This window comes from Nycticebus coucang, chromosome 3 (genome assembly GCF_027406575.1).
Source record: "Nycticebus coucang isolate mNycCou1 chromosome 3, mNycCou1.pri, whole genome shotgun sequence".
NCBI lineage: Eukaryota > Metazoa > Chordata > Mammalia > Primates > Lorisidae > Nycticebus > Nycticebus coucang.
In genome coordinates this window covers 18,670,692-18,698,313 of record NC_069782.1, presented here as the reverse complement: position 1 = coordinate 18,698,313, position 27,622 = coordinate 18,670,692, and the positions used below count along the sequence as shown (strand labels likewise).

General features: G+C 42.8%; 1 protein-coding gene across 1 annotated transcript in view; it reads right to left on the bottom strand.

Moving 5' to 3' along the window:
* The window catches only part of NT5DC3 (5'-nucleotidase domain containing 3), a 63,999-nt gene that overhangs the window by 26,413 nt on the left and 9,964 nt on the right, over positions 1-27,622 (bottom strand). Inside the window, exons 2-4 of the mRNA XM_053583963.1 lie at positions 10,233-10,417; positions 3,384-3,458; positions 2,892-2,947 (exon numbers count right to left, since the gene is read on the bottom strand). Coding sequence (XP_053439938.1) covers positions 2,892-2,947; positions 3,384-3,458; positions 10,233-10,417 — 316 coding nt within the window. The remainder of the gene's footprint in view (positions 1-2,891; positions 2,948-3,383; positions 3,459-10,232; positions 10,418-27,622) is intronic.

The following is a 27,622-nucleotide window of genomic DNA, read 5'->3' as shown; positions in this document are numbered from 1 at the left end:
CAAGGGATACTTTATAAATAATAAGAAGACAGGAGATAATGAGAAGTCCTAAGGTCGGGGTGGACCACAGGAGAGGAGAGACAGACCACTGAGGCTGACAGGGTGAGGGGAGGACTCGCTGCCATCGGCCATGAAGTGTGGTGGGACTTCAAGAAGCAGAGAGGAGGAGAAACCACATCATGGAGGAACACCACTGGCCGGACCAGGTGTGGAGCAGCGAGAAAGGAGAACGCAGAGGAAATGAACCCCCGTGGCGTTTCCACCTGCCCCACGTCTATACCTTAGTCATCATATTATACTTGCTCTTAGCCAAAAGGTGGAGAAGCGACCTACTCATCACATTGGTTTGCGACCAAGCACATGACCCATTCTGATGAGATTCAGTCCTGAGAGTCTGGCTGAATTGTAGAGAAAACTTCCTACCAAAACATGGTTGGTGAGAATATCAATTAGCTCAGCCACCATGGAAAACAGTATGGAGGTTCCTCAAAAAACTAAACATAGAGCTCCCATGTGACCCCATTGCTGGGTATGTATACAGAAAAGAAGAAATCAGTGTATCAAAGAGGGAGCTGCGCTCCTGTGTTTACTACAGCACCTTTCACAGCGGCCTCGCTATGGAATCAGCCGGAGTGTCCATCAGTGGGTGATGCGTTAGGGAAATGCACATCGTATACACAATAGGGTGTTATTCAATCATTGAAAAGAACAAAATCCCGCCATGTGCAGCCACATGGATGAAGTGGAGGACATGGCACAGAAAGACAAATATCACGTTTACAGGTGAGAACTTACAAACGTGAATCTCACGGAGGTTGTGAGCAGAAGGGGGTCTGGGCAGGGCAGTGGGGTGGAGGGATGAGGATGGTTAATGGGCACGAGTACACAGTCAGAAGGAATAAGTTCCAGTGCTTCATAGCACAGCAGGGTAACAACAGTTAACAGGAATATATATTGCCTATTTCAAAATAGGAACGATTTGGAATGCTTCCAACACTAAGAAATGATAAATATTGGGGGTGATAGATATCCCAGTTACCTAGATTTGATCATTACACATTAGATGTTTATATCAAAATATCACATATGGGTGGCACCCATAGCTCAGTCAGTAGGGCGCTGGCCACATATGCTAAGGCTGGCGGGTTCGAACCCGGCCTGGGCCAGCTAAAAGAACAATGACAACTGCAACAAAAAAAAAATAGCGAGGCACGGTGGCAGGCACCTGTGGTCCCAGCTACCTGGGAGGCTGAGTCAAGAGAATCACTTAAGCCCAAGAGTTTGAGGTTGCTGTGAGCTGTGAAACCACAGCACTGTACCCAGGGCGACAGCTTGAGATTCTGTCTCAAAAAAAAAAAAAAAAAAAATCACATGTGCCCCATAAACATGTATGATTATATATCAGTAAAATAAAATTTTTAAAAGACTGTACAAGACCCCCAGAGTCATAGTGTAAGCCATGACTAAGACAACCGCCAGATCCTGAGACCCTAATGAGGCTAGAAGAATCTGGAGAATTTTCTTGGGGGGATTGGAGGGGTGGGAAGAATAACAGAAAGCTAAGTCCTCATCATCTATCACAGCAGGGACAATGTCCCGAACTAATAAATCAGGAAATAGAAGAATGAGCACATTATTTAGAAATAAGAAGGGGAGGCTCAGCACCTGTAGCTCAGTGGTTAGGGCGCCGGCCACATACACCAGGGCTGGCAGGTTGGAACCCGGCCCGGGTCTGCTAAAACAATGACAACTGCAACCAAAAAATAGCCTGGCATTGTGGCGGGCGCCTGTAGTCCCAGCTACTTGAGAGGCTGCAGCAAGAGAATCACTTGGGCCCAAGAGTTTGAGGTTGCTGTGAGCTGTGATGCCACAGCACTCTACCCAGGGCAACATAGTGAGACTCTATCTCAAAAAAGAAAGACAGAAGAAATGAGAAGGGGAAGATACCAGAAAAAAAATCCAAAGAGTTTGGATGGAGGGTGGAGGACAAAGGCTAATGTCCCCACAAGGCTTTTAATACTGTTTGATTATACTCTATGCATGTTTTTATTTTAAAAAATATATATTTTGTAAAAATGATCCATATAACCAAAAAATATTTGTTCTCCCATAATACTTTGAAGTAAAAGAATAAAACATCATTTAAAAAGCATTCATTTTAACAGTTTGTGAGAAAAGAGTCTAAAGCTAAGATATATACACTTTTTTAGGAACCCAAATACAAATCATAATCTTAAATCCCCTCCTGGATTAGAGAATTTAAAAAGGCAAAACCCTCCATTTTTTTTTGGTGGCACCTGTGGCTCAAAGGAGTGGGGCGCCAGCCCCATATACCGGAGGTGGCGGGTTCAAACCCAACCCCACGCCAAAAACTGCAAACAAAAAAAGTTACAAAGATTTGTAACTTTTAAAGTGCTTAAGCAAAGTGCTTTCACTAATTCTAGTAAGCAGAGGACACAAACTCTCAGTACCCAAACCAACCAACTCCCATGGTGGGAAGGAGAACCCTGCTCCCACACCCCCATAGTCCCCTCCTCCTAACCTCCCCAGGACCCTCCCTCAGCTCATCAGACATCACCTCTGGGAGCAGATCCTCCCCCACAGTGCTCCCTAGTGGTCTGAGCACATGTCCATCATCACTTTTGTCACCATGGACATTTACTTGTGTAGCTTCCCGTTCACATTCCAGGCTCCTGGAGGGCATCCTTGTCAGTCAAACCCTCAGCACCCAGCATGACAGGAGGCCTGAACAAATGCTCTTGAAAGAGTGAGCGAATGAATCATAATACACACACCGCTGCCCTCCTCATCACTTGACAGTCAGGGAGTCCTGAAACCCAAAGCCACTTGCTTATTCTGGGTGAATTAAATGTACCTCCTTTTACTCTTACCTGTAGACAGTTCCCCGCTGGATGTAATGAAAAGCATCGATCTTCATCAGCACTGCCTTTAAAAACATAAGCATACACACATGTAAATAACAGACAACAACCTGCATATTAAATAAGCAAGCCAGCTATCATCATAGATTCTAAGTGAACTGCGTGTTCCTGAAAGGCCTGCTTGTTAATTAAAGTGCTGGACAGCTCTTTAAGGAAACTGGCCTATCTACAAAAGCCAAAAAAAAAATTGGCTCCTCCTCAAAACACCAAAAACCGACTACTAGAAATAAAAAGTACATCTCCAATAGCTAAATGTATCCATGCTTTTCTGATACGTAGTCTCTTCAAAAGGATTTTACTCGAAGATATTTAAATAATTTGGTTCTGCAGCCCCAAATAACAATTTATAACCAATTTACCTGTTCAGCAAATACAAAGCATCAAGAAGGTTTATTTTCAAATATCATTAAACCATAGAAAAAGCATGAGATGTGAACTTACCCGGTGTACGTCATAATGAAGTCCACGAATTGCAAAATTTGGGTCATACTCATACTTCTTGATTTCCACGGGATACTAAGAAAAAAGAAAGGACTTGCTTTTAGTCAACAAGGTACCAAGTCCAGGATCATGTCTTGACCTGGCCTTGCACACAGGCTGGTAGGAAGGTGAGGGGTCAAAGGAAAGACCACATCTTGTCTCTCTGCTTCGGGCCTGAGTGTCTCCTGGAAAGCACACGAGCCATAGAGCCTCCATCCTGCCCCGAGCACAGCTCATCTGCCCAAGCACAGGCTGGCCTCATCCCCTCCCTTCCCACTCAAGTGCTCTCATCTTAACTCTCCCCTCCCAGACCCCCTCCCTAAGGCCCAGGTAACACATCTGCTCCTCCCTCCATCCCTCTCCCGCTCCCCCTCTTGTTTCCAAGGCTGCTGAGGAGGAGGAGCTGGAAGGTCCCCTCTATTACTAGAAGCACAACTTTTCCCAAACATGTTGTCAACCATCCACTTAGCTCTAGTTTGAGCACCTCAGTGCAGCAGCCTCTGGGGTGGCCCCACCACCAGCTTTCACTGAGAGACCCAAGGTGAGAACTTTTCACAGGGGGCCCTCCATACAGCCTTCATCACTTTGCTCATCTGCACAGCTGGCCGCCACTCACCTCCACGATGGTCCCCACGGCTACCCAGTTGCTCAACACCCAGACCCCAGTCACTGCTCTGATGCTCTGTCTCAGAACACTCAACTCAAGCCATTCCTCACACTAAGGAAACACACGGGCTCCTTCCACTCCTTCCTCCCTCCTGAAAGCTCAGAGCAACAGCCACCCAGTTGGCGGCCACCCACCCGCAGTCACTGCTTCTGCTGGTACAGCATGGCGGGCCTTGCCATCCTCGTTTTACAGAGGGGACATCCAAGGTCCGGATGAAACACGCAGCCTGGGCCACCCCAGCTGGGGCATGGTAGGAGTCAGGCTCAGACCTTCACCTCTGCTCTCCCCCAGGCCCCCTCTGCCCTCAGAGCACTGGCCTGCAGGACAGAACATCTATTCCTAAGTCTAGGGAGGCGACATCACCAGTACCTTCCAATCATGATGTCAACTGCTTATGCAAAAACCTGCACCCCTTTTAAGAAGACAGCCAGGAAACCTCCCTGCACGGCTGCGCTGCTAACTTTCCATGGCCCGGGTCCCACTTGTGCAAGAACATTTCCTGAGACTACCCAGCTGAGCCACATGCACCAAGTTCTCAAGTCGAGCTGTACACAGCACCAACTCAAATGTCACGTTTGGGCTCATTCACCCACCACCTGCCATGCGTGCAAAGAAATCACTAATCCGATGTTTCCACTTACAGGTGTCTCCGAGCATTCTGAACACTGTGTACAGACCCGCATTCTTACTGACAGACTGAACACAGCTGCCACAGAACCTGGAACCGCGGTTCTGCTTACTGGAGAGGGGCCAAGGCACTTCAGCAGCTCTGCAATCTCCTTTTAAACTCAGGAGAGATGAAGGGGTAAGAAGGCAGACAGGAAAGATGTATTTTAAATGTCACTGAGAGTTGTGTCTGGACGAAGCATTTGCTATGTGTTTTATTTCTCACTGACTTTATTTCTTACCACGCCAACCCCAAGGAGACAGGGAATCTCATGCCTGTTTTTCCTGCTGAACAATCTGAAGATCAGAGTCAGAGAATGTGCCCCGAGTCACAGAGCTAGATAGCAGTCAGGTCACTATTTGAATACAGGTCTGTGTCACGCCCAAGTCCATGCCAAACCACTGCATAATGCCTTCTAAAGCAACTCTGAGCCACCATGCTGGACACCTGCTGCAGCTCCCAGGGACAGCAAGCATCGCCAGCTCAGAAGGAGCTCTGTACGTCTGCCGAAAGGACTTACCGTGAGGAAGGAGCACTGACTATCTGAGCTGAGAGCCGAGGCAGGAATGAGAGCGTACGCGGCTGAGAAGTCTGGCATTTCTTTCTCTGAAGGAGGTTTGTCTGGGCTGGAAGGACACACTCCCATGAGCACACATGTGCCCCCTGCCTCTCACTCTCACCGATTTCTTGGAGAGCCCCTCCCGAGAGATATGCAATGTTTAGCAAGTGGTCCAAAGACCACAGCAAATGACCTTGAGAGCTGGCAGAGGCAGCTGAGAGAGCCTCGCCCTGACAATTTCATAATGAAGAATGTGGCTCCCAGGCAGAGAGAACAGGTGTCAGATCCTGGCTGACAGTAGAATCTCTGTAAGTTGACCACCCAAGGGACTATACCAAACCAGTCAACATATGGAGGTGGTCAACATAAGGAACTCAGCCTGCTGCATTAAGACATACACATGGTGCGTATCTGGTCTATGAAAAGTAGGTCAACTTAAAAAGTGGTCAATGTAGAGAGGTGGTCACCTATGAAGGTTCCACAGTAGTTAGCTCTTTTTTGTTTGTTTTATTTTTTGAAATAGGGTCTCACTTTGTCACCCAGGCTGGAGTGCCAGAGTACAGTGGCATGATCATAGCTCAACACAACCTCAAGCTCCTGGGCTCAAGAATGCACCATCTTACCCAGCTAAGCTTTTTATTTTCACTATACGTTGCCTAGGCTGGTCACCCAAATCCTGGCCTCAAGTGACCCACCTCAGCCTCCCAAAGTGCCGAGATTATAGGTGTGAACCACTAAGCCTGGCCAACATTGGTTCTTTAGTTGTGACAAATGTATCACAGCAATATGAAGTGTTAACGTTAGGGAAATTGGGAATTCAGTATTATCTTTGCAACTTTTCTATAAGCCCAAAACTATCCTGAAACTAAAAGTTGATTTAAGAAAGAGAGAGAGGGTCCACAGCATTTGCTGAGAGACCAGATGTGGGACATAGAATGTAGAGGATCAAAGCTGACGTTACACTTTGATTTATTTATTTTTATTTTTATTTTTTGCAGTTCTTTAGCTGGGGCTAGGTTTGAACCTGCCACCTCCAGCATATGGGGCCGGCGCCCTACTCCTTTGAGCCACAGGCACCACCCCTACGCTTTGATTTAAACAACGAGGCCATCACTGGTGCTAACTAACGAGAAGAGAGTTAGAAGAACAAAGTTGTGAATCCAGGAGACAACATCAAGCATCTGCCAGTCCCCTGCAATTCCTAAACAATGAAAATACGGAACCAGGGCGGCGCCTGTGGCTCAGTCGGTAAGGCGCCGCCCCCATATACCGAGGGTGGCGGGTTCAAACCTGGCCCCGGCCAAACTACAACCAAAAAATAGCCGGGCGTTGTGGCGAGCGCCTGTAGTCCCAGCTGCTCAGGAGGCTGACGCAAGAGAATCACTTAAGCCCAGGAGTTGGAGGTTGCTGTGAGCTGTGTGAGGCCACAGCACTCTACGGAGGGCCATAAAGTGAGACTCTGTCTCTACAAAAAAAAAAAAAAAAGAAAAGAAAAGAAAAGAAAATACGGAACCAGTTGTTACCCAAATCTTTTTAATTTCCATTTTTGTAAAAATATGCTCTCATAAAAAACAGGGTAATTACAAAGGAGCTGGAACTTGTTACATCTGTTTCCTAGAATGTCCCTAATAGCGAATTTACTGTTCTATGACCGTGTGTCTCCAAAGCAAATGTCTTTCCATCTCTCCACGTACACAAAGTGCGTTCAGTCTCAGCTGGAAAAAATGGCACTGAACTCGGCGCATCTCGGGAGAATTATTTTGTTTAATCGCAGCAAGAGAAAACTCTGCATAAGCATAACTGACACTACGGATATGCCTAACATAGTGTTATAACATTTCTTTTATCAAACCAACAAACAGACATAATGAGAATGATATTTCAATAATCTTAAATCTAGAGGCTTTTCTAATCACCACAATTGTACCTTTTATTTTATCCATCTATTTCATCTTTCTCCCCCTAAATTTCATAAATTTTTTATGTTCATAAATGTTCTATTTTCATGAATATTTTATTTTCCTCCAAACAAAAAACCCATAGGCCAGAAAGGTGTTACCAACACTACACGAAGCACCATGGAATGCAGGAGAGCACAGGTCTGGGTGGAAATCCTGCCTCTGCCTCCCACTGGCCTGTGGCCTTGATCTAGTTGCGTAACTCTTTGAGCCTCCGTTTCCTCAAATGTAAAGCAGAGATGACATTATACGTGTGGAGTTGTACAGACTAAAAACAACATTAGTAAATAGCTAACATTACTGAGTGTTCAGGCACTTTACATATAGGAACCCGTGTAGTTATCACAGTAACACTGTGGGAATAGCATTGTTCCCATGCCTATTTTACAAAGGATGAAAACGAGACCCAGAGAAACTGGGTGAGCTGATGAAGATTACATAGGAAATAAGAGTCGAAGGCCAGGGTTTGAATTCTAGCAGTCAGGCCTTACGACCTATACTTCTGACACCTGGCAGACAGTAAGCACTGCCGTCAGGATCGGGATCTGCTTTCTGTAAAGTGACATCAAAGTCACAGAGAACACTGCAGCTGACCTGGAATGAGAATGCCAGCATCAACGCAACCCCCACCCCCACTCGTGCCACGGGGGGGGGGGGTGGGGGTGAAGAGAGCGCGTGGGGCAATAGACAGGAAGTTAAGGGCAGAAACTCTTTGTTCTGAGTCTGCCTCCATCCCACCATCCAGGGAAAGGACCACAGGTCAGACCAGTGATTTTCAACCAGTGTGTCATGGCACCCTGGTGCTTCGAGAGGATCTTAGGTGCGCTGTGAAACTTTTTAAAGATCATTAATTAAATTATTTTTGAAAGGAATTCAAAGCACAGGAAGTATATTCTATTTTTCACTGTTTTTTGTTTTTTTGATCAACGTAATTTAAGTGTGCCACAGAAATATAACTATAGGTTCAAGTGTGCTGTGAGATTAAAAAGATAGAAAAACACTGGTTTAGATGGAAAGAGAAAATCCCTCGAATAAATAAAGACCGGCTGCTGGGCGGCAAGTGGCTAGAGCAGCAGTTCTCAACCTGTGGGTCGCAACCCACAGGAACTGTATTAAAGGGCCGTGGCACTAGGAAGGTTGAGAACCACTCCGCTAGAGGGTTTACCTTGGGTTAAGGGGCCGTAAATAAAGAAAGCTGGCTGTTGGCTTAGCAGCAGAAGAGAAGGTTCTTCTGGGCAAATACCATTTCTGCATTTTGAATAAGGACAAAAGGAGTTGGTTAGATCCACTGATAACCCAAAACTGAGAGGGATCAGAAAATACACAGTAGATCCAATGGTCAGGATCCAAAACTAATGGACATTTTGACTGCATTAATAAAAGTACAGTATCCAGAACCAGGGAGGTGATGGTCTCCCTCTGTTTTACACTATTCAGACCCTATCTATGGTAACATCTTCAGCTCAAGGGCTCCTATTTGGGAGGGACAAACCAACACCCACACACAGGAGGGTGGCAACCAGGATAATGAAGAAGAAAAAAGGACAAATGAGAAGGGTTAAGAGTTAATAACAATGAGCCTGGGAAGAGCGGCGCCTGTGGCTCAAGGAATAGGGCACCGGCCTCAGATACCGGAAGTGGCGGGTTCAAACCCAGCCCTGGCCAAAAACTGCAAAAAATAAAAAAAAAAAAAAAAAAAAAATGAGCCTAGGAAAGACATGGAGGGCATAATGGCTGGAATACACACCAGCTTATAAGTCTGGTGAAATTCAAATGGTCAAGCATAAAACATCAGTTTGCACGAGTTGCATGGTTAGGTTACTCACACACACACACCCCCAAACCACCTTTGCCAACACACTCCCTCATGAGGAGGCTGAGATATCACCACCTTATTTGTTTCTCCAATTCCCTGGGCAGAGAAAGTCGTTCCAACCACCCTGTGCGCATCCTCAGCTGTCTGTTCGGGTGTCCACAGAGGCCCCCTCCATGGCAATCCCTGCCTCCTACTCGCCTCCCTTACTTTCCCTGCTTCTACAGAGGAGGCACTGAATAAAGGCTTAGGGAACATATGAAGGAAAAAGCGAAAAAAGAAAAGAGAAGACATCGGTAGTAAAACTACTTCATGGCAGAATTGTTCAACCCGTGGAAAAACTTCCTAGAAATCAGAACTGCCCCCGGGGTGAGATACTCCCGTCTCAGCCCTTCTCGGGCTGCTCTGGGACGTTCTCATGGGGCACCTGCCCATGTGACCATTTGAATTTCCCCAGAGGATGCTTTTCATCCTGACTCCTGAAGTGTGTACTCAAAACCAAACTGGAGAAAAGAATGTTAGAGCTGAGTATTTTCTTTTTGTCCTTCCTCATTAAAAGCTTTCAATGATGCTATGCTTTAGAAGAAATTCCAACATTCTTTACTCTGAGCAATTCAAAGCTGTACTGATGGTGAAATTGTGCCTATCGTTTGAGGAATTTTTGTTGTTGTTGTGCTGCACAAAGCTTTATTTCCATTTGGTCCAAGTCTTGGGAGAGGACTCCAGAGTGGTTAAAAAGCTGTTTTGTGGCTGGAAGGAGAGGCTCTGGCAGAAGCCCTGATATTTTCAGAGGTCGCCTGGTTCCATAGGGATTTGAGGAATTTCTAACCAGAACTCAATAGGCTGCCACATCATCAAGCTCTGGGAGAAACTGTATTTCTGCTCTGCAAAAAATGAGAATGCAAATATCTATAGCTGAATCTCTCCCCAAGAGGACCTTGGGACAATCTTTTGCCAGACACATCTAAACATTTAAAAAAAAAAAAAAAAACTTATCTTCCAGGTAAGAGTCAGTTGGAAATTTAGTATAGAACACAGTCTATTCATTCATTCAGCAGCAATTTACTAAAAGATGTGGGGCCATGTCAGTTCAACATTGCCCTAGAGGAAAGAGGGAGGAAGACGGAATCGTCCCTGCAATCTTACCCGGTGTTCATTGATGAGAAGGTCCCGAGCGGCATTAAATATCAGTGTGTGCAGGTGCTTTGAATAAAACACCAAGGTGTAATCATAATCGAAGCCGTAGATTTCAATGTCTGATAGGCTCATTTCATTGTTTGAGAAAATGGCATCTGGATTCAACAAGTTGCTCATAATTGAAGGAACCAATTCTGGAAGGAAAGAAAATAAATACATTATACCGCATAATAAATAAGTAGTATGATTTCTAAAAAGAAACGAGTAAACTAGAATACAAGAGGGATTTGCCTGGCCTTGAAAACACGGTGAGTGAAAGAAACCCATCACAAAGGACCACACATTCCATGATTGTATCTATATGAAAAGTATAGAAATGGAAAATTCATAGGGAAAGTAGAGCCTAGGGGGGTGGGGGCGAGTGGGGAATGACTGCTAAGAGATACAGAATGTCTTTGGGAGGTGATGGAAATATCCTAAAACCAATGGTGATGATGGTAATGATACGAAAAACCACTGAATGAGGAGACTTTAAATGGGATAATTTTATGTATGTAAATTATACCCCAATAAAACTGTTATTGAAATATTTAGGCCAAGCATGGTGTGACTCATGCCTGTAATTCTAGCACTTTGGAGACCAACAGGGGAGGATCGCTTGAGGCCAGGAGTTCAAAACCAGCCTGAGCAAGAGTGAGGAGCCCCTACCATCCCTACCTCTACAAAAAATAGAGAAACTGGTGTGGTGTGGGGCAAGCACCTGTAGTCTCAGCTACTCCAAGGGCTGAAGGAGGAGCATCACTTGAGCCCAGGAGCTGGAGGCTGCAGTGAACTATGATGCAATCACTGCCCTCTACCTGCAGCAATAGAGCGAGACTATCTCAAAAATAAATTTTTTAAAAAAATTGCTTCAACATTACCAAAAAGATTTGTTTTATTTAAAAAAAAAAAAAATACCTGCTAGAGTTTAGAATATAAAAGTATAAATAATAAAATTTAAATATCACATATCAGCTCACTACCCAGAAAAAAACTACTGGCATTTTATGTATTTGCTGCCAATATTTTTCTATGTACATATTTTAGATAGTTGACCTCACACTGTATATACAGGTTGGTACCGAACTCTCTAAATCTAATATTCGATCACAATCCTATCCTCATGGTTGGGACCAGAAGCATTTCAGAGTTCAGCCTTTTTTTGGATTTGGGAATATTTGCATTATACTTACTGGTTGAACATTCCTAATCTGAAAACTGAAAATTCTCCGATGAGCATGTTCATTTGAGTATGGTGTCAGTGCTCAAAAAGTTTCGGATTTTGGAGCATCTTGGATTTCAGATTTTTGGACTACAGATATTCAACCTGTACCCCATGCTACACATTTAAGTATCTTCCTATTTCATAAAAATATTATGATGAGCATCTTCGTGTGTTAATCTTTGCCTGTCTTTCGGATTATTTCCTTCAGATGGTTTAGTAGAAACCACACACACAAGGTCCATTGGATCCAATTTTAGGTTTAAGGGGGTTTTATTGGTTGATCTGGTTTATTTGTTTGTTTTTCTGAGCAGTTTAACTATTTGTAAGAATTGCTATTTACGACTTCTATTTTTTTCTTGGAGGTCTTCCAAAAATTCACTGTACCTTACATTTTCCACACGTTCACAGGACCCTTTAAAAAAAACTTTAAGTTGCAACAGGGGATGTGAATGATCTTAGTTTTCCAATATGTTGAAACTTTTGACTATTTTATCATCCTAGGAATTATTTCATCGTTTCCCATCAATTACTGCCACCTATGATTCTATAAAAGACTAAATTAAGAAAGCAAGACCATGACATAAACTCTCACCTCAGGTGATGAAACAGTAAAATACGTTGTCACAACATTATCCTTCAGTTCTCACTGCACTGCCCAAAGAATTTTATCATTTTCAAGAAGGAATGAAGAACATCTGAAGACACGCTCTTGGCAGTCATTTTGGGATTTTTTTTGCCTTCATGGAACACAATTGAGAATTCATAATTTTTCATTTTACACCAATAACGGCAAAAAGAAAAAAAAGACAATGACAGAGAAAGCCACCTGATGAAGACATTTCAGAGTTGTCACATGTGCAGAAAGATGAATTCAGAGAGATAGGAGGCCACTCTCTAGATCTAATGATGATGGAGAAACTGATCATAGAAGTGAAATCTTAGACTATGAAGCTTCCGTGACCATATCCTAGATGAAATGTAGGACCAAAAACTATATTTCAAAAGGCCAAAGGGAAATGTGATATTCTCATTCAGTTCACCATTTAACAATCATCTAACAGAACAAACTCCATCATGCAATGTTTTATGACAAGAACACAGATGGTCCCTATTTTGCTAAAAGGATATGACAGAATTCCTTCCCTCCTTATAAGATGTTTTTGCACCAAAATTTGCTTGAAATGGCTCATAAACAGACAAATGCTGATGGGAGGTGACTTTTTGGAGATAGGTACAAAACAACCAACACACGACCCAAAAACTGAACCGCCCATATTTTAGGACTCTACATTACAGAAGCCAACCACCTGGCCCCACTGTAACAGCTAATAGTAAGCCCTTAGTACTACTTGCTGTCAAGAACACTTCACATTATCTCATCTAATCCTTTCCCCAGACCCATTTTATGGAATGAGGATACTGGAGGCAGAAATTACACAATTTGCCAAGCACCAAAGAGCAGGGCTGGGATTTGAACTGCGAAGTTTGGCTCCAGAATCTACGTTCCTAACTCCCTTTCCCAGGATTATGGAGCTCAACCAGAATCTACAAAGGATGCATTTTTTTCTAGTGAAACCATCATTTCTGAGTGTCCCCATTCCTTTCTACTCACTTCTTTCTAACTCTGAACAGCTCACGGTGTCTGTCCTGTGCTAAAGAGACATCTGAAACCCTTGAGAGGCCCTACTCTTGCCTGATGTCAGCTAATTGGGGGCTGAGGCCCCCATCATGGCACCTCAGCCACAGTGAGGTATTCTGAGCACTTCACAAAGCTCCTTAATAGCTTTCCTGAGGATACTTTTGAAAAACCTAACAGAAGCTATGGAATCATGTCCCCCAAAAAATGTACATACAGATTTTACAGAAAATTTCAGGGGGGTTGTTCCCTAAAGCCTATTCATGGTCCCCATTGCACCTACTTCAAACCAATTCTTTGTATCTCCACACAGAATGTCTGGGTCAATGTAGACAAATGTTTAAATGGATTAATTAATTCCATTCATACCGACGATCTAGATGTGACTGAGCCTACTGAAAACCCAAAAACGCTGGGTGCAGGGGCTCCAATCTGTAATCCCAGCACTTTGGGAGGCCAAGGGAGGAGAATTGCTTGGGGCCAGAAGCTTGAGACCAGCCTGGACAACACAGCAAGATCCCATCTTTACAAAAAGTTGAAAAAGCAGCTGGGTGTGATGATGCACACCTGTAGTCCTAGCTGCTCAGGAGGCTAAAGTGGGAGGATCACTTGAGCCCAGGGGTTTTGAGGTTACAGTGGCCTATGATTGTGCCTGCCACTTCATTCCAGCCTGGGCAAAAGAGTGTGACACTGCTTCTAAAAAAAAAAAAAAAAAAATTAAAAAAGAAAAGAAAATCCAAATAGTCAAAATGCACCAAAACACCTCCTTCTTCTTTAGTTTCTTTTGTCAAAATCAACAAGACAATAGGCATGCCTTTTATTTTTCTTTGGCAAATAAGACAGATTAGAGGATGATAAACAGAGAGTCACATTTTAAGAAACTTGAAGGCAGGTAGTTCACAAGAACTGATCCTGAGAAAGGGAAGAAGCCAGCAGGTCTGAGCTTCAGTATCTAAGGCCAAAAATTTTCTGGCCTTACATGATCAATGGGCCACTCCAGAGGATGCTATTTTCTGAGTATGACTGCATGGGGTTGTCCATATGATGTGAGTAAGGCAGGATCGCTTACACAGCAACCAAAAGCTCCACTTTCACAAATGACCTTTCTGAGGGAGGTCCCAGCAGCCTGTTTAATTAGAGATTTATATTTGGAAACGATGTTGGCAGGAAAGTCTATCTCCCTTTCTATTACCTGCAAAGACTATGAGGCCCTCAAGGAAAAACCACTATCACGGAAAATCGGACTAGTCCACACAGCCACGCAGCTGCCCAGAATTCTCCTGCTACAGCGAAAGCCCGAGGGGTACACTGATCACGTGAACAGCATCACCTGAAAGCCTGGATGTTTGTCACCCTCAAAATAAACATGAGGAGCAGCATCAGATGCTCAAAAGGCCCTCTGCCCCCTGTGCAACCAGGATGTAAAAAAAGTTAAGAACCAAGTGAATAATTACAAGACAAATGAAAAGCACCAGCCACTCACAAGAAGAGAAACAGTCTGCCTCAACTCTAGACTCGAAAGCATAAACGGAATACCCCTTGACTAATTAGTTATGTCACCTTCTCAGAGCAGAAACAAGAGTATAAAACGGTACATATTTAGAAAGGGGATTCCTTCTGTGCTTGTGGACGATGACAGTAAGACCATACAGTTAACACAAAGACCTGGCGAGACAGCTCTGATGGTCAGGCCACAGCTTTGACCAGGACTAGGCCCAGGGCAGCCCCCCTGAGCTGGAGGCTGTTCACCTTCCATCAGACACTGTGGCTAATCAGGGACCCCACCCCCGGCACACTTGGCAGCTTCCCATTTGTCATCTGCTAATACCAGACAGCACTGGAAAACACGGTGAACAACATATAGGGAAAACTTGTAAGCTTTTTGTTTTGATTTGGGTTTGCTGTGGTTTTAATTGCGATAAAATACACATCAACTTTTTTTCTTCTTTTTTTTTTTTTTTTTGAGATAGAGTTATACTGTGTGCCCTGGATACAGTGCCATGGAGTCATCACAGCTCACAGCAACCTCAAACTCCTGAACTCAAGCAATCTTCCTACATCAGCCTTTCAGAGTGCTAGGATTACAGGCTTGAGCGCCACCAGGCCCAGAAACTCACTCCCCCATTTCCCAGCAACCACCATTCTACCTTTTATCTCTAAGAAGCTGTCTCAGATTAATAAAAAAAAAAAAAAAGCTGTCTCAGAGGGCTGTACTGGAACCCAGAAGCAGTCTGAACGTTGGGGAAAGGTTTCCCAAAGAGGCGGCCAGACAGGTGACCCAGGCCTGTCCTGACAGAGCACCTGAATCCCCCTACCCACACTGATTAGTCTGGGTTAGACACGGCCCCCCTGCCAGCCAATCATAATCATGCTTTCCCTGAAACCAAAGTGAACCAATGAGTCCAATCTGGGGTGGCGCCTGTGGCTCAGTCGGTAAGGCGCTGGCCCCATATACCGAGGGTGGCGGGTTCAAACCCGGCCCCGGCCAAACTGCAAACCAAAAAATAGCCAGGCGTTGTGGTGAGCGCCTGTAGTCCCAGTTACTCGGGAGGCTGAGGCAAGAGAATCGCTTAAGCCCAGGAGTCGGAGGTTGCTGTGAGCTGTGTGAGGCCATGGCACTCTACAGAGGGCCATAAAGTGAGACTCTTGTCTCTACAAAAAAAAAAAAGTCACTACCAATGAGTCCAATCAAGTCAATTTCTGGATTTGCAAGGGATTTTCAAAGAATAGGCGCTCTTTTTTCCCAAACTTGGCCTTAAGAGGACATAAATCTGGAGATGAGGAGCCACGACTAGAAACCCACCAAAAATGCCAATGGGGTAGAAAGATAGATCAAGAAACAGAAAGAAACCACCAGTGACATCATCAGAGTTCCTGGCTGAAGCCATGCTTGGAGACGGTGCTATCTCTGAATTTTTTATTATAATTTCATGAGCCCAGAAAATTTCTTCTTTTAAAGTTATTCTGGCTTATATTAAATCAGTTTGAGTTAGGTTTTCTATGCTTGCAGTCCGAGGAGTCCAGTTCATTTTAAGGATATTCAGCCACTCAAAATTCTAACTACAAATTTTAACTTATAACCTGGCATCAAAGGCATCCCCCGTTTATATCTTAACCCATCTTTACCATTTTAAATTCTCCTTCACATGCCCTATTTTCAACAACATGAGTGATCTACAACTCCATGTTCTCCAAATCATACTACAGTTGAGTTAAATCAGCCTGGAATATTCTTTGTTGGTATGCAGAAAGAATGTCAGGTAAGATTTTCCTTCACATTAAGCTAGAAAGCAAATACCATATGAATCAAAGAGTTAAAATTTTTTTAAACATTAAAAAAATAGAATACATAGATCACTAATTCATCTCTGAATAAAACTTTCCAAATGTAAAAAAAAATGCAATATTTATAAATCATGAAGGCAAGTATTGACAGATTTGAAATAAAAAAAATTTTAACATGTGTATCCAAAAATATAAAAAAAAAAACAATAATTTGGGTATATTAGACCAAAATAAAAGACAAATACCAAAGGACTAATACCCTTAATATAAAAAATTCGTAAAAGGATTTTAAATAGCTAATAAACATAACTGTTCAACCATTTTATGATCTGAGCATAAAATCTTTCATTTTATGAAAGAAGCAACGAATTAAAACAAACACAGTTAAGAGTACATAAACAGCTCTTCTGTCTTTTTCTTTTCTTTTCTTTTCTTTTTTTTTTTTTTGAGATAGAGTCTCACTTTGTTGCCCTGGGTAGAGTGCCGTAGCATCACAACTCACGGCAACCTCAAACTCTTGGGTGTAAGTGACCCTCTTGCCTCAGCCTCCCAAGCAGCTGGGACTACAGGTACCCATCACTTCGCCCGGTTATTTTTTTTTTTTTTCTTGTTGCAGCTGTCATTGTTGTTTAGCTGGCCCAGGCCGGGTTCGAACCCACCAGCGTTGGTGTATGTGGCCAGCACCCTAACCACTGAGCTATGGGCACCGAGCCACTTCTATTTCATTTATATATTTTTCTATAATAAGCTCATGTTACTTGGCTAAGAAGTAAAAGTAAGGTATCATTTTCCTCCTGTCAAACTGCAGCAGTACCTTTGTTACTAGTGTTATTATTTGGTGTTGCTTTTGAATATTCTATTCTTGCTGTATCTGTAATGACAGAACCCACGGCTAATGCCTCACTCCTTGTTATTTAGTTATAAATCAGTATAAGCTTTCTGGAAAGTAGTTTGGCAATAAGTATCAAGAGTCTTTTTTAAAAATATTCATAACCTTTGACCTAGTAATTCTCTTTCAAAGAAACTAGGCTGAGGAAATAGAGATGTGGATAAAGATTTTCTTTATATATAAAGATTTTCTTGCATAATTAAAACTGAGGAAAACATGCTCTGTTTGGAAGGCCAAATACCTCAGATACCTGAATTCAGGAACTCAAATGCGTTAATAAGAATGTTATGTAAGTATATAAATATACTTGAAAGTCCTTAAAGTTCAAATTTATTGGTAATGCAAGCCACAATCGCAGAGACATTAGGATAGCATTTGTCTTTAATTAGTTATGATTTTTCCTTTTGGTGCACACAGTAAATTTCAAACCATTTTGCTAGGAAAAGAATATATAGATCTGAAGTCCTAAAGAAGACGCAGAAGGTGAAAAACAAACATCAAGTTGCATTTCCCGGCCCCACATGCCACAGAGCTTTCTGTCAGTCCCCCACCCCTGCACCCAGTGGACCACATTATTCTAGTGCGTAACAATTATGTACATTTACTTGTGGACCAGCCACTATCTGAAGCAATGGACATGGCCCTTACCTAATGTGACCCACTAATGACTATGCCCATTTTACAGAGGAAAACGAAACGAGATGAGATTGACAGCTCAAGGGCCTATTTCCTTGTAATCCATTTCTATGTTCTGAAATCTACAAATGTTAGAGCAGGGTTAAGATCTCTGTTTTTCCCCCTACTTTGACCAAATCTCAACTTCTGTTTATAATACATAATATTCATGTATTTCATGAATATTCCCCACTACACCAAGTATTTTATGAATTATTTCATATTTATTTAACATGACTTCAAGTTACCTTTTAAAAGTTCACGTGCAGATTGAAAACAGCAAGGTTTCAAAATTTCTTTTAAAAGTATTCACAGTGATTGGAAACATTTTTACAAGTATGGGTATTTTTTTTCTTTTTTTTTTTTTTTTTTTGTAGAGACAGAGTCTCACTGTACTGCCCTTGGGTAGAGTGCCGTGGCGTCACACGGCTCACAGCAACCTCCAACTCTTGGGCTTACGCGATTCTCTTGCCTCAGCCTCCCGAGCAGCTGGGACTACAGGCGCCCGCCACAACGCCCGGCTATTTGGGTATTTTTTTTCTTTGTAAGTTAAGGCAGTTATTTTTCTCCACGTTTTCTACTTCAAGTGAACTCAAAATCCTGCATCCAAATTTTAACATTTAAAATTCATATCTTATCATAAGAATGGAAAAGCATGTATCCAATGTACTCAATACAGCCAGTACGCAATGTACTCAGTGAAGCCAGCAGAGGAACTAATACACACCCACACAAGAGAAAAACTCAATTCAAGTTGGGAGAAGGAGAATGGGGCGGGGGAATTGGTGTGCTCCCACCTACTATACACAATGTAAGGGTACATGGCACCCCTCCTGGGTGCAGGACACAGCTACAACAGGGACTTTACTTAACAAATGCAAACACTGCAACCTAATTGTTTATACCTCGTATTAATCCGAAATAAATAAATAAAAATAAAGTTCATATTTGCAATTGCTGGTAAATAAGGAAAAGATGATCCTACTTCGGTGATTTTCTCTTAGCAACTTTCACCACAGTCCACTTCCTTCTGTCCCGCCAGGCAGGACACAGCCATGCAGTTAGTTCTGCTATGAATCGTTGCCAGAAAAAGGTGAATTTGTTCTAAATGATAGATTGGAGAACAATGTGACCTCGAGGCAATTTCACATTTGTTTATGTTATGTTTAGTGCCAACAAATACTGGATACAGTTGTGTCCACTTAATATTCATTCTGCTAATATTATCATTAGTTACAGTGAAAGAAACACAGTTGAGTGGAAAGTGTGACATTGAGTAGAAGTTGAAGGCCACGGCTGAGATACAGACAATTCATCAGCGTGTGCTCCTATTAGACCTTAGAGATTTAAATACAACCATTTTTAGCCATCCAGTATCTCCCATAACTAGTGGGTTTTAAGTCATTTTTACCTCTGAAATAGTAATATAGTCCAATGACAGATACTGAGTCCAAAACAAGTGCCCAAGGTATGCTTTTCACAATGAAGGTGGACAGTGATGGAGTTATCTGCTTAGCACACCCCAGTCTTCATATAAGAAGTGATCCTTGCCCATCACTAACCAAGGAATTCCAGGTTCTCCTGGCACCCACCTCTCCAGCCACTGGTGTTCAGGCAGTAGGGGGGTCACCAGACTCAACACTGGGCCACTCGCACAGCCCCATCTCCTGGGTGGATACCAGCCCCAAGCCAGGCTAAACAAGAATCTTATTTCTCTCTTTTTATAGCTTTATTGGGTCACAAATGATATATAATAAATCACACCAAAAAATATAGTTTGATGAGGTTGAGCACACACCACACAGACATCTGTGAAGCGACCATCACAACTGGTACATGACACCCCAAACACTTCCTCACACCCCTTGAAATACCAGCCCACCTTGCCTCCACCCCTGCCCATGCCCAGGTCACTGCTGATCTTTTGGTCAAATTCAATGGCATTTTCCAGAATATCATATAAATAGGATCATACAGCATGTAGCATTTTTGTAAATTGGTTTTCTCACTTCCTAGATTCACAGGAATTTTTCCAATAAGCACTTACCACACCTACTATGTGCCAGGCACTGCGCAGGTCACTGTACAGGGGTTATAAACATAGAGAAATGTGACAGGCAGTGGGGGAGACCGACAAATACACACTGACCCCAGGAAGAGACAGAGAGGAGTCTCCCTAACAAAGGACTGGGCACGCCCCCAGACAATTCAAGAATCATTTGTATTACATCTAATAATCTAAAAAGAAACTTTCGTTTTTCCATTAGTGTATATATTTTGTATAGTCTCCAGGGAAAAGCAATTTATGACAAATAGAATTACTCATCTGAATAATTAATAATGCACATGACATTTATACTACTCCCACCAAAAGTTAAAATTGTACCTCTTGTTACCCGGTATTATCTGTAATTCCAACTACTCCACAGGAATCCATCACACTTCCTAAAGTTCAAAAAATAAAACTACATACAATGGTGTTTGAGATAAAATTAAATACATTAATGGTTTAATGTCAAGCTAATTTTAAGTCATTTAATAAAAAGCAAACATAATTGTTCCAAAGAAAAGTACACTGAGCTTCAAGTGAAAAAACTTTTTAGAAAAGGAAAATCAAGCCATTATCAAAAAATCAAATACTGGGCATTATCAAGAATTTTTGGCCAAGCACAGCATTCTGGAAGGCCAAAGCAGGAGGATTCCTTGAGCTTAGGAGGTTGATACCCCATATCTACCAAATACAGAAAAATTAGCTAGGCACTGTGGCAGACACCTCTAGTCCCAGTCAGGAGGCCAAGGTAAAAGGATTGCTTGAACCCAGGTTCAAGGTTGCTATAAACTAGGCTGATGCCATGGCTCTCTAGCCTGGGCATAAGACAGAGTTTCTGAGATTTATATCTCTAGCCATAGACAGAAAGAGACTCTATCTTAAAAGAAAAAAAAAAAAAAAAAGGTGTGGGGGGGAATAAATACCAACCAATGTCTTCTATGTGCCATGCGTTAGGCATTTCTCATCCATCATCTCCATTAACATCACAAGAACCCCAGGAGGTAATTACTGCCATCCTCAATTTGCAGAGGAGGAAATGAGACCAAGAAGTAACTGGCTCAAAGTCCACAGCCATTAAACAATCCAGTGTAGGTCAAATTCTTGGCACACTGGCGCTTCATAAATGTCAGTCTCTTCTTTTGCTTTTCATCCATTCCACTATTTTTCCTAGTCTGTAGTTATCAACATAATCTGGGAACCCCACCCCTAGCCCCTTCAGGGGATCTCTTAGGTCAAAACTATTCTCATTATAACACTAGGCAAAATAATGTCTCTCCAAAGATAGCTATGTCCTAATCCCTAGAACCTGGGAATAAATTACCTTATATGACAAGGGAGAATTAAGGGGAATTACGTGCAAGGGGGAAATGCAGATGGAGTGAGGCTGTTTATGAATGGACTTTAAAATGAGAATATACAGGTGGGCCCAATGTGACCACAAGGGTCCTAACGGATTCCGAGTCCAAGAGGTGGAAGACAGACTCAGAACGCCACCGCTGGCTTTGAAAACATAACAGGGGAAGAGGAATGAGGGAAGCCTCTAGAAACTGGAAAAGGCAAGGAAACACTCTCCCCCAGTCTCCAAAAAAGAATGCAGTCCTGCCAGCACAGGGACTTCAACCCAGGGAGGGCTACTTCAGACTTTTTTGTTGTTGTTTGTCACCCTAGGTAGAGTGCCGTGGCATCACAGCTCACAGCAACCTCCAGCTCTTGGGTTTAGGCAATTCTCTTGCCTCAGCCTCCCGAGCAGTGGGGCCTACAGGCACCCGCCACAACACCCAGCTACTTTTTTTGTTGCAGTTTGGCTGGTGCTGGGTTCGAAGGCGCCACCCTTGGTATATGGGGCCAGTGCCCTTTACCCACTGACCCACAGGAACCACCCTACTTCAGACTTCTGATTTCCAGAACTATGAAGACAATAAATTGTATGGGTCCCTTTAAGTCTCTAAATTTGTGGTGATCTGTCACTGGAGCAGTAAGAATTTAATACAGAGGTCTTGCGCACTTTTGTTCTCTCACCCATGTACAGGGGAGTCTGCCAGAAGCTACGCGATGTCTGCCTGATACTGCAATAGACAGACTGCAGAATCAGACTGAGAATCCAGCTGTCTCCTCCTAATCCGGACGTCACAGAAATCTGCAAAACTGTGAAATCATGACATTCTTCTAAACTTCTTTTATTTCAGAAAATAGTCAGATTTCTTTTTCTTTGCAGATTTTGGCCAGGGCTGGGTTTGAACCTGCCACCTCTGGTATATGGGGCCGGCGCCCCACTCCTTTGAGCCACAGGCACCGCCCTCTTTTTTTTTTTTTTCTTTTGAGACAGAGTCTTACTTTGTCACCCTCGGTAGAGTGCTGTGACATCCCAGCTCACAGCAACCTCGAACTCTTGGGCTCAAGCGATCCTCTTGCCTCAGTCTTCTGAGTAGCTGGGACTACAGGCGCCAGCCACAACATCAGGCTATTTTTAGAGACGAGGTCTCACTCTTGCTCAAGCTGGTCTTGAACTCCTGAGCTCAAGCAATCCATCCACCTTAGCCTCCCAGAGTGTTAGGATTATAGGCGTGAGCCTGAGCACCTGGCCAGAGTTATTTTTATATCAATCTAGATGGAGATGGAACACATTCTTCTTAGTAAAGTATCACAAGAACGGAGAAGAATACAATGTATTCAATTCTAATATTGCTGCAGGAAATGAGGCCTGATGGAGAGAAGGAACCCAAAAACCGAATTTAAGAGGAAGAAGGCTTTTTATTCAGCTGGCAGAGCAAAGGGCATAGAAGAATTCTTTTTTCTTTTTCTTTTTTTTTTTTGGAGACAGAGTCTCACACTATGTCACCCTCAGTAGCGGGCTATGTAGTCACAGCTCACAGCACAAACTCTTGGGCTTAAGCAATTCTCTTGCCTCGGCCTCCCAAGTAGCTGGGACTACGGGCGCCTTCCACAGCATTTTGTTGTTGTTGCTGCTGTCGTTTAGCTGGCCCAGTCTGGGTTCGAACCCGCCAGCCCCAGTGTACGTGGCCAGCACCCTAACCACTGGGCTACAGTGCTGAGCTGGCATAGAAGAATTCTAAACGGCTACGCTCCCCGACTGGCTTGGTCTTTCCCTTTTTATCCCCAATCAAAAAGGTTCAACCCATGGGTACCTTTCTCGTTGGTCAGTTTGAATCAAGCGGAAGAAGCTGCTCCAGCCTCCTCAGAACTACAGGATTTCATGGAAGCAGAAATTTCCAGGTCTCAGGAAGTTAAGTCCACAAATTCCCAAGAGCTGAGTCACCATAGAGAGCACTCTGCAGTTGCTCCTTGAGAAAAACCTCTGTTCTCCTAGACTTTATCCTTCCCGGGTATCTTCTCTCAATATGAAACCAACAGACAATCTAATACATGCCCACATAAGACAAAAACTCAAATAAATTCAAGATGGGGCGGGGGGGGGCAGAGAAATTAGGGAGCAGGGAGAGGGAAGAAAGAAGGGAGACGGGTGTGTGCCCACTTAATGAGCACAATGTGGGTGTATGGCACATTTCTTAGGGGTGGGACACAATATAAGAGGGACTTCACCTAATAAATGCAAACATTGTAACCTAATTCTGTGAATCCTCGATTAACTTGAAACAATTAAAAAAAAAGTACACCCTTTATGTTAACAGGCAGGTTGATGGTTGTTATTTTAAATGAATGAATAAACACATACCTTAAGTCTCTTGGTTTTAATTTCTAATATAGTCACCACTACCAATATAATCTATATATAAAAACTCTAGGATGACCAATAATTTTAAGTGTATAAAAAGAGTTCTGAGGGACGGCGCCTGTGGCTCAAGGAGTAGGGCACAGGTCCCATATGCCGGAGGTGGCGGGTTCAAACCCAGCCCCGGCCAAAAATCACAAAAAAAGAGTTCTGAGGGCAAAAAGCTTGAAAACGGCTACCATAGCTATTATTCTGATATTGGCAGTGTTAATATCAGATTAACAAGTAGGTTGTCCTGCTCAAATGAGAACAAAAAAAAAATTTCAATTTATCTTGAGATTTAAATGCAAATTAAAATTGTATTCAGGTTTATTTATCAATAGCTTACCATTTAGCATGAAAACGTTTCTCAAAATCTTATTAAAGTGAAAAAGATGAGTTACTCAAAGTTAAGGACCAACTCATTAAAGTATTAAAATGTCCTATAAAACCCAGCCTAATCAATCAGCTTCTCTCTGCACTGTTCTATTACATGTGGTATTCAACTTTTAAAACAGTATTAAAATGCTATCACTTTCTTCATTATAAAGAAGTTTTTAAAAGCTTTTCTTCCCTATTTTTTCTATTTTTCTCCTCTAAAAGAAACCTCATCAATATATGAAAGTCAAAGTCAGGATGTAGCTAGCCCCCAACTGAACGTGAATTAACCTGGCCTTGAACTCTAAGCTGTTCTAGCAGGAGTGAGATGCACCTCATGCAGGAGCCAGTTGCTTCCCTCCACTTTGAACCAGTTAAACCAGACGTGTCGTTTCCTGTGCCAGGAACAAACGGTTCACTTTCAAAGGTTATTGACAACCAGAGTGAAGCACAGATGAGCTTCCAAAGTGGTGAAGTCAAAGGGGTGGTGCATGACTGCCACCTCCATGTTTAAGCAGCATCATATGGAAAGGGAATCAGCAGCAGCACTCTCCGTGACTCAGCCGTCCAAAATAAAATGGGCAGCCTTGTGATCACACGACAAGCTCAGACACACGCCAGATGGCCACTCACAAGGGCTTTGGAAAAAGGGATTCCTTCCTCCAGCAGAAGACTGGACTTGACGACCTCCAGAGGCCCCTCTACCTGCCAGTCGCCGGTTTGCCTATTCTAGGCATTTCTTTCCCACCTGAAAATGTAAATATTATTATGTGGCATGTTTCTCCCTTAAACCATTTCACTACTTGGTCCTATGGCCACAGGATCTTCAACAGCATATGCCTAAACAGAAGATGACTTTTAAAGAATGCTTCATCCTATTGTTAAGACATAAGGCGTGAAGACAGTGCAAAGAACACCCACGTGCCCGCCATCTGCCTGGGCAGTAAAACCTGCAACCCTCACCTGTGTGCTTCTGGCTCCTCCACGACCTCGTTTTGGTGTTTCACGTGCCCCTGCCTTTCTTTAGACTTTCATTATACCACATACATGTGGATCCCTACAAGTACTCTATAGCTGGGGTCCCCAGACGGAACTCATGGAAGACATTTCTCCCATGAATGGGCGGGTGGGCCTGGTTTCAGGATGATTCAAGTGCACTATATTTATTGTGCACTTTATTTCTATTATTATTACATTGTAATACATAATGAAATAATTATACACCTTATCATAATGCAGAATCAGTGAGAGTCTGGAACTTGTTTTCCTGCAGCTAGATGGTCCCCGTTCGGTATTTGCAGCGGCTCCCCAGTGCTAGCATCACTGCCTCAGCTCCACCTCAGATTATCAGGCATTAGATTCTCACCAGGAGCACGCACTCTAGATCCCTAGCGTGCACAGGTTACAACAGGGTTCGTGCTCCTATGAGAATCTAATGCCACCGCTGATCTGACAGGAGGGGGAGCTCAGGCGGTGACGCAGAAGATGGGAAATGGCCCTGAGTACAGATGAGGCTTTGCTGACTCACATTCACACACCCCTGCTCACCTCCCACTGTGCCATCCAGTTCCTAACAGGCTACAGACTCATACCAGTCCACAGCCCAGGGGTTGGAGAGCACACTATAATACTTTACTATGTTTTAAGCCCTTTTATAATTGGCATATGTCTGTAACTTGTTTTTATTTAAATTATTTATTTAAATTATTTATGTAATAAATAAATAATTAAATAAAATAAATAATTATGTAATAAATTTTATTTATTTATGTAATAAATTTTATTTAAATTATTTATTATTTATTTAAATTATTTATGTAACAATGTAATGGGTGTCTGATTCTAAACTGACATTTTTCTCTCCTCACTTCGAGGTGATTCTACTATCTTCAGGTTTTCACCCTCACTGTTCTAAAGTCAGTTACTAGTCTCGCACTCCTTTGTGGTAGCAATAACACTGATAATCACAGTTGATATTTACATGGGGCTCACTATATGTCAGACACTAATTTAAGATCTCTACATGTATTAACTCACTTAAACCTACCAATCTTAGAAGATAGTAATAATACCTATCCCCTTTTACATATAATGAAAGTGAGGCACACATAAAAGTCACCTCCCCAAGGTCACATAGCTTATAAGTAATGAAGTTAAGATTTGAACCCAGATATGCTTGTTTCACAGTCTGTCCTCTTTTTTTTCATTTTTCTGCAAGAATGAAGTTGCTCTCAACTCTTAACTACTATCACTTTAGGTCTGACTTTTTAATTTTAAGGATTAGAACTTTAATTTCTAGAATTTCTGCCTGATCATTTTTTCAGGCAGAAAAAGTGCTCACATTTTCAGGATCGTTTATTTCTCTAAAAGTTTTAAACATTCTCAGATGCCACTACATACATTTTATTATTATTATTAAATCATAACTGTATACATTGATATGATCATGGGGCATCATACACTCGCTTCATAAACCATTTGACACATTTTTTTTTTTTTTTTGTAGAGACAGAGTCTCACTGTACTGCCCTTGGGTAGAGTGCCGTGGCGTCACACGGCTCACAGCAACCTCTAACTCTTGGGCTTACGCGATTCTCTTGCCTCAGCCTCCCGAGCAGCTGGGACTACAGGCGCCCGCCACAACGCCCAGCTATTTTTTTGATGCAGTTTGGCCGGGGCTGGGTTTGAACCCGCAAATGGGGCCGGCGCCCTACCCACTGAGCCACAGGCGCCGCCCCCCATTTGACACATTTTTATCACAGTGGTTAACATAGCCTTTCCGGTGTTATCTCAGTTACTGTGCCAAGATATTTACATTCTACATTTACCAAGTTTCGCAAATACCCCTGTAAGATGCACCACAGGTGTGATCCCACCGATCCCCCTCCCTCTACCCACCCCCCCTTTCCCACTTCCCCCTATTGTTAAGTTGTAACTGGGTTATAGCTTTCATGTGAGAGTCCCAAATTAGTTTCATAGTAGGGCTGAGTACATTGGGTACTTTTTCTTCCATTCTTGTGATACTTTACTAAGAAGAATATGTTCCAGCTCCATCCATGTAAACATGAAAGAGGTAAAGTCTCCATCTTTCTTTAAGGCTGCATAGTATTCCATGGTGTACATATTCCACAATTTATTAATCCATTCATGGATCGATGGGCACTTGGGCTTTTTCCATGACTTAGCTATTATGAATTGGGCTGCAATAAACATTCTGGTACAAATATCTTTGTTATGTTGTGATTTTTGGTCTTCTGGGTATATGCCCAGCAGAGGAATTACAGGATTGAATGGCAGATCTATTTTTAGATCTCTGAGTGTTCTCCATATCTCTTTCCAAAAGGAATGTATTAATTTGCATTCCCACCAGCAGTGCAGAAGTGTTCCCTTTTCTCCGCATCCACGCCAACATCTCTGGTCTTGAGATTTTGTGATATAGGCTAGTCTCATTGGAGTTAGATGATACCTCAAAGTAGTTTTGATTTGCACTTC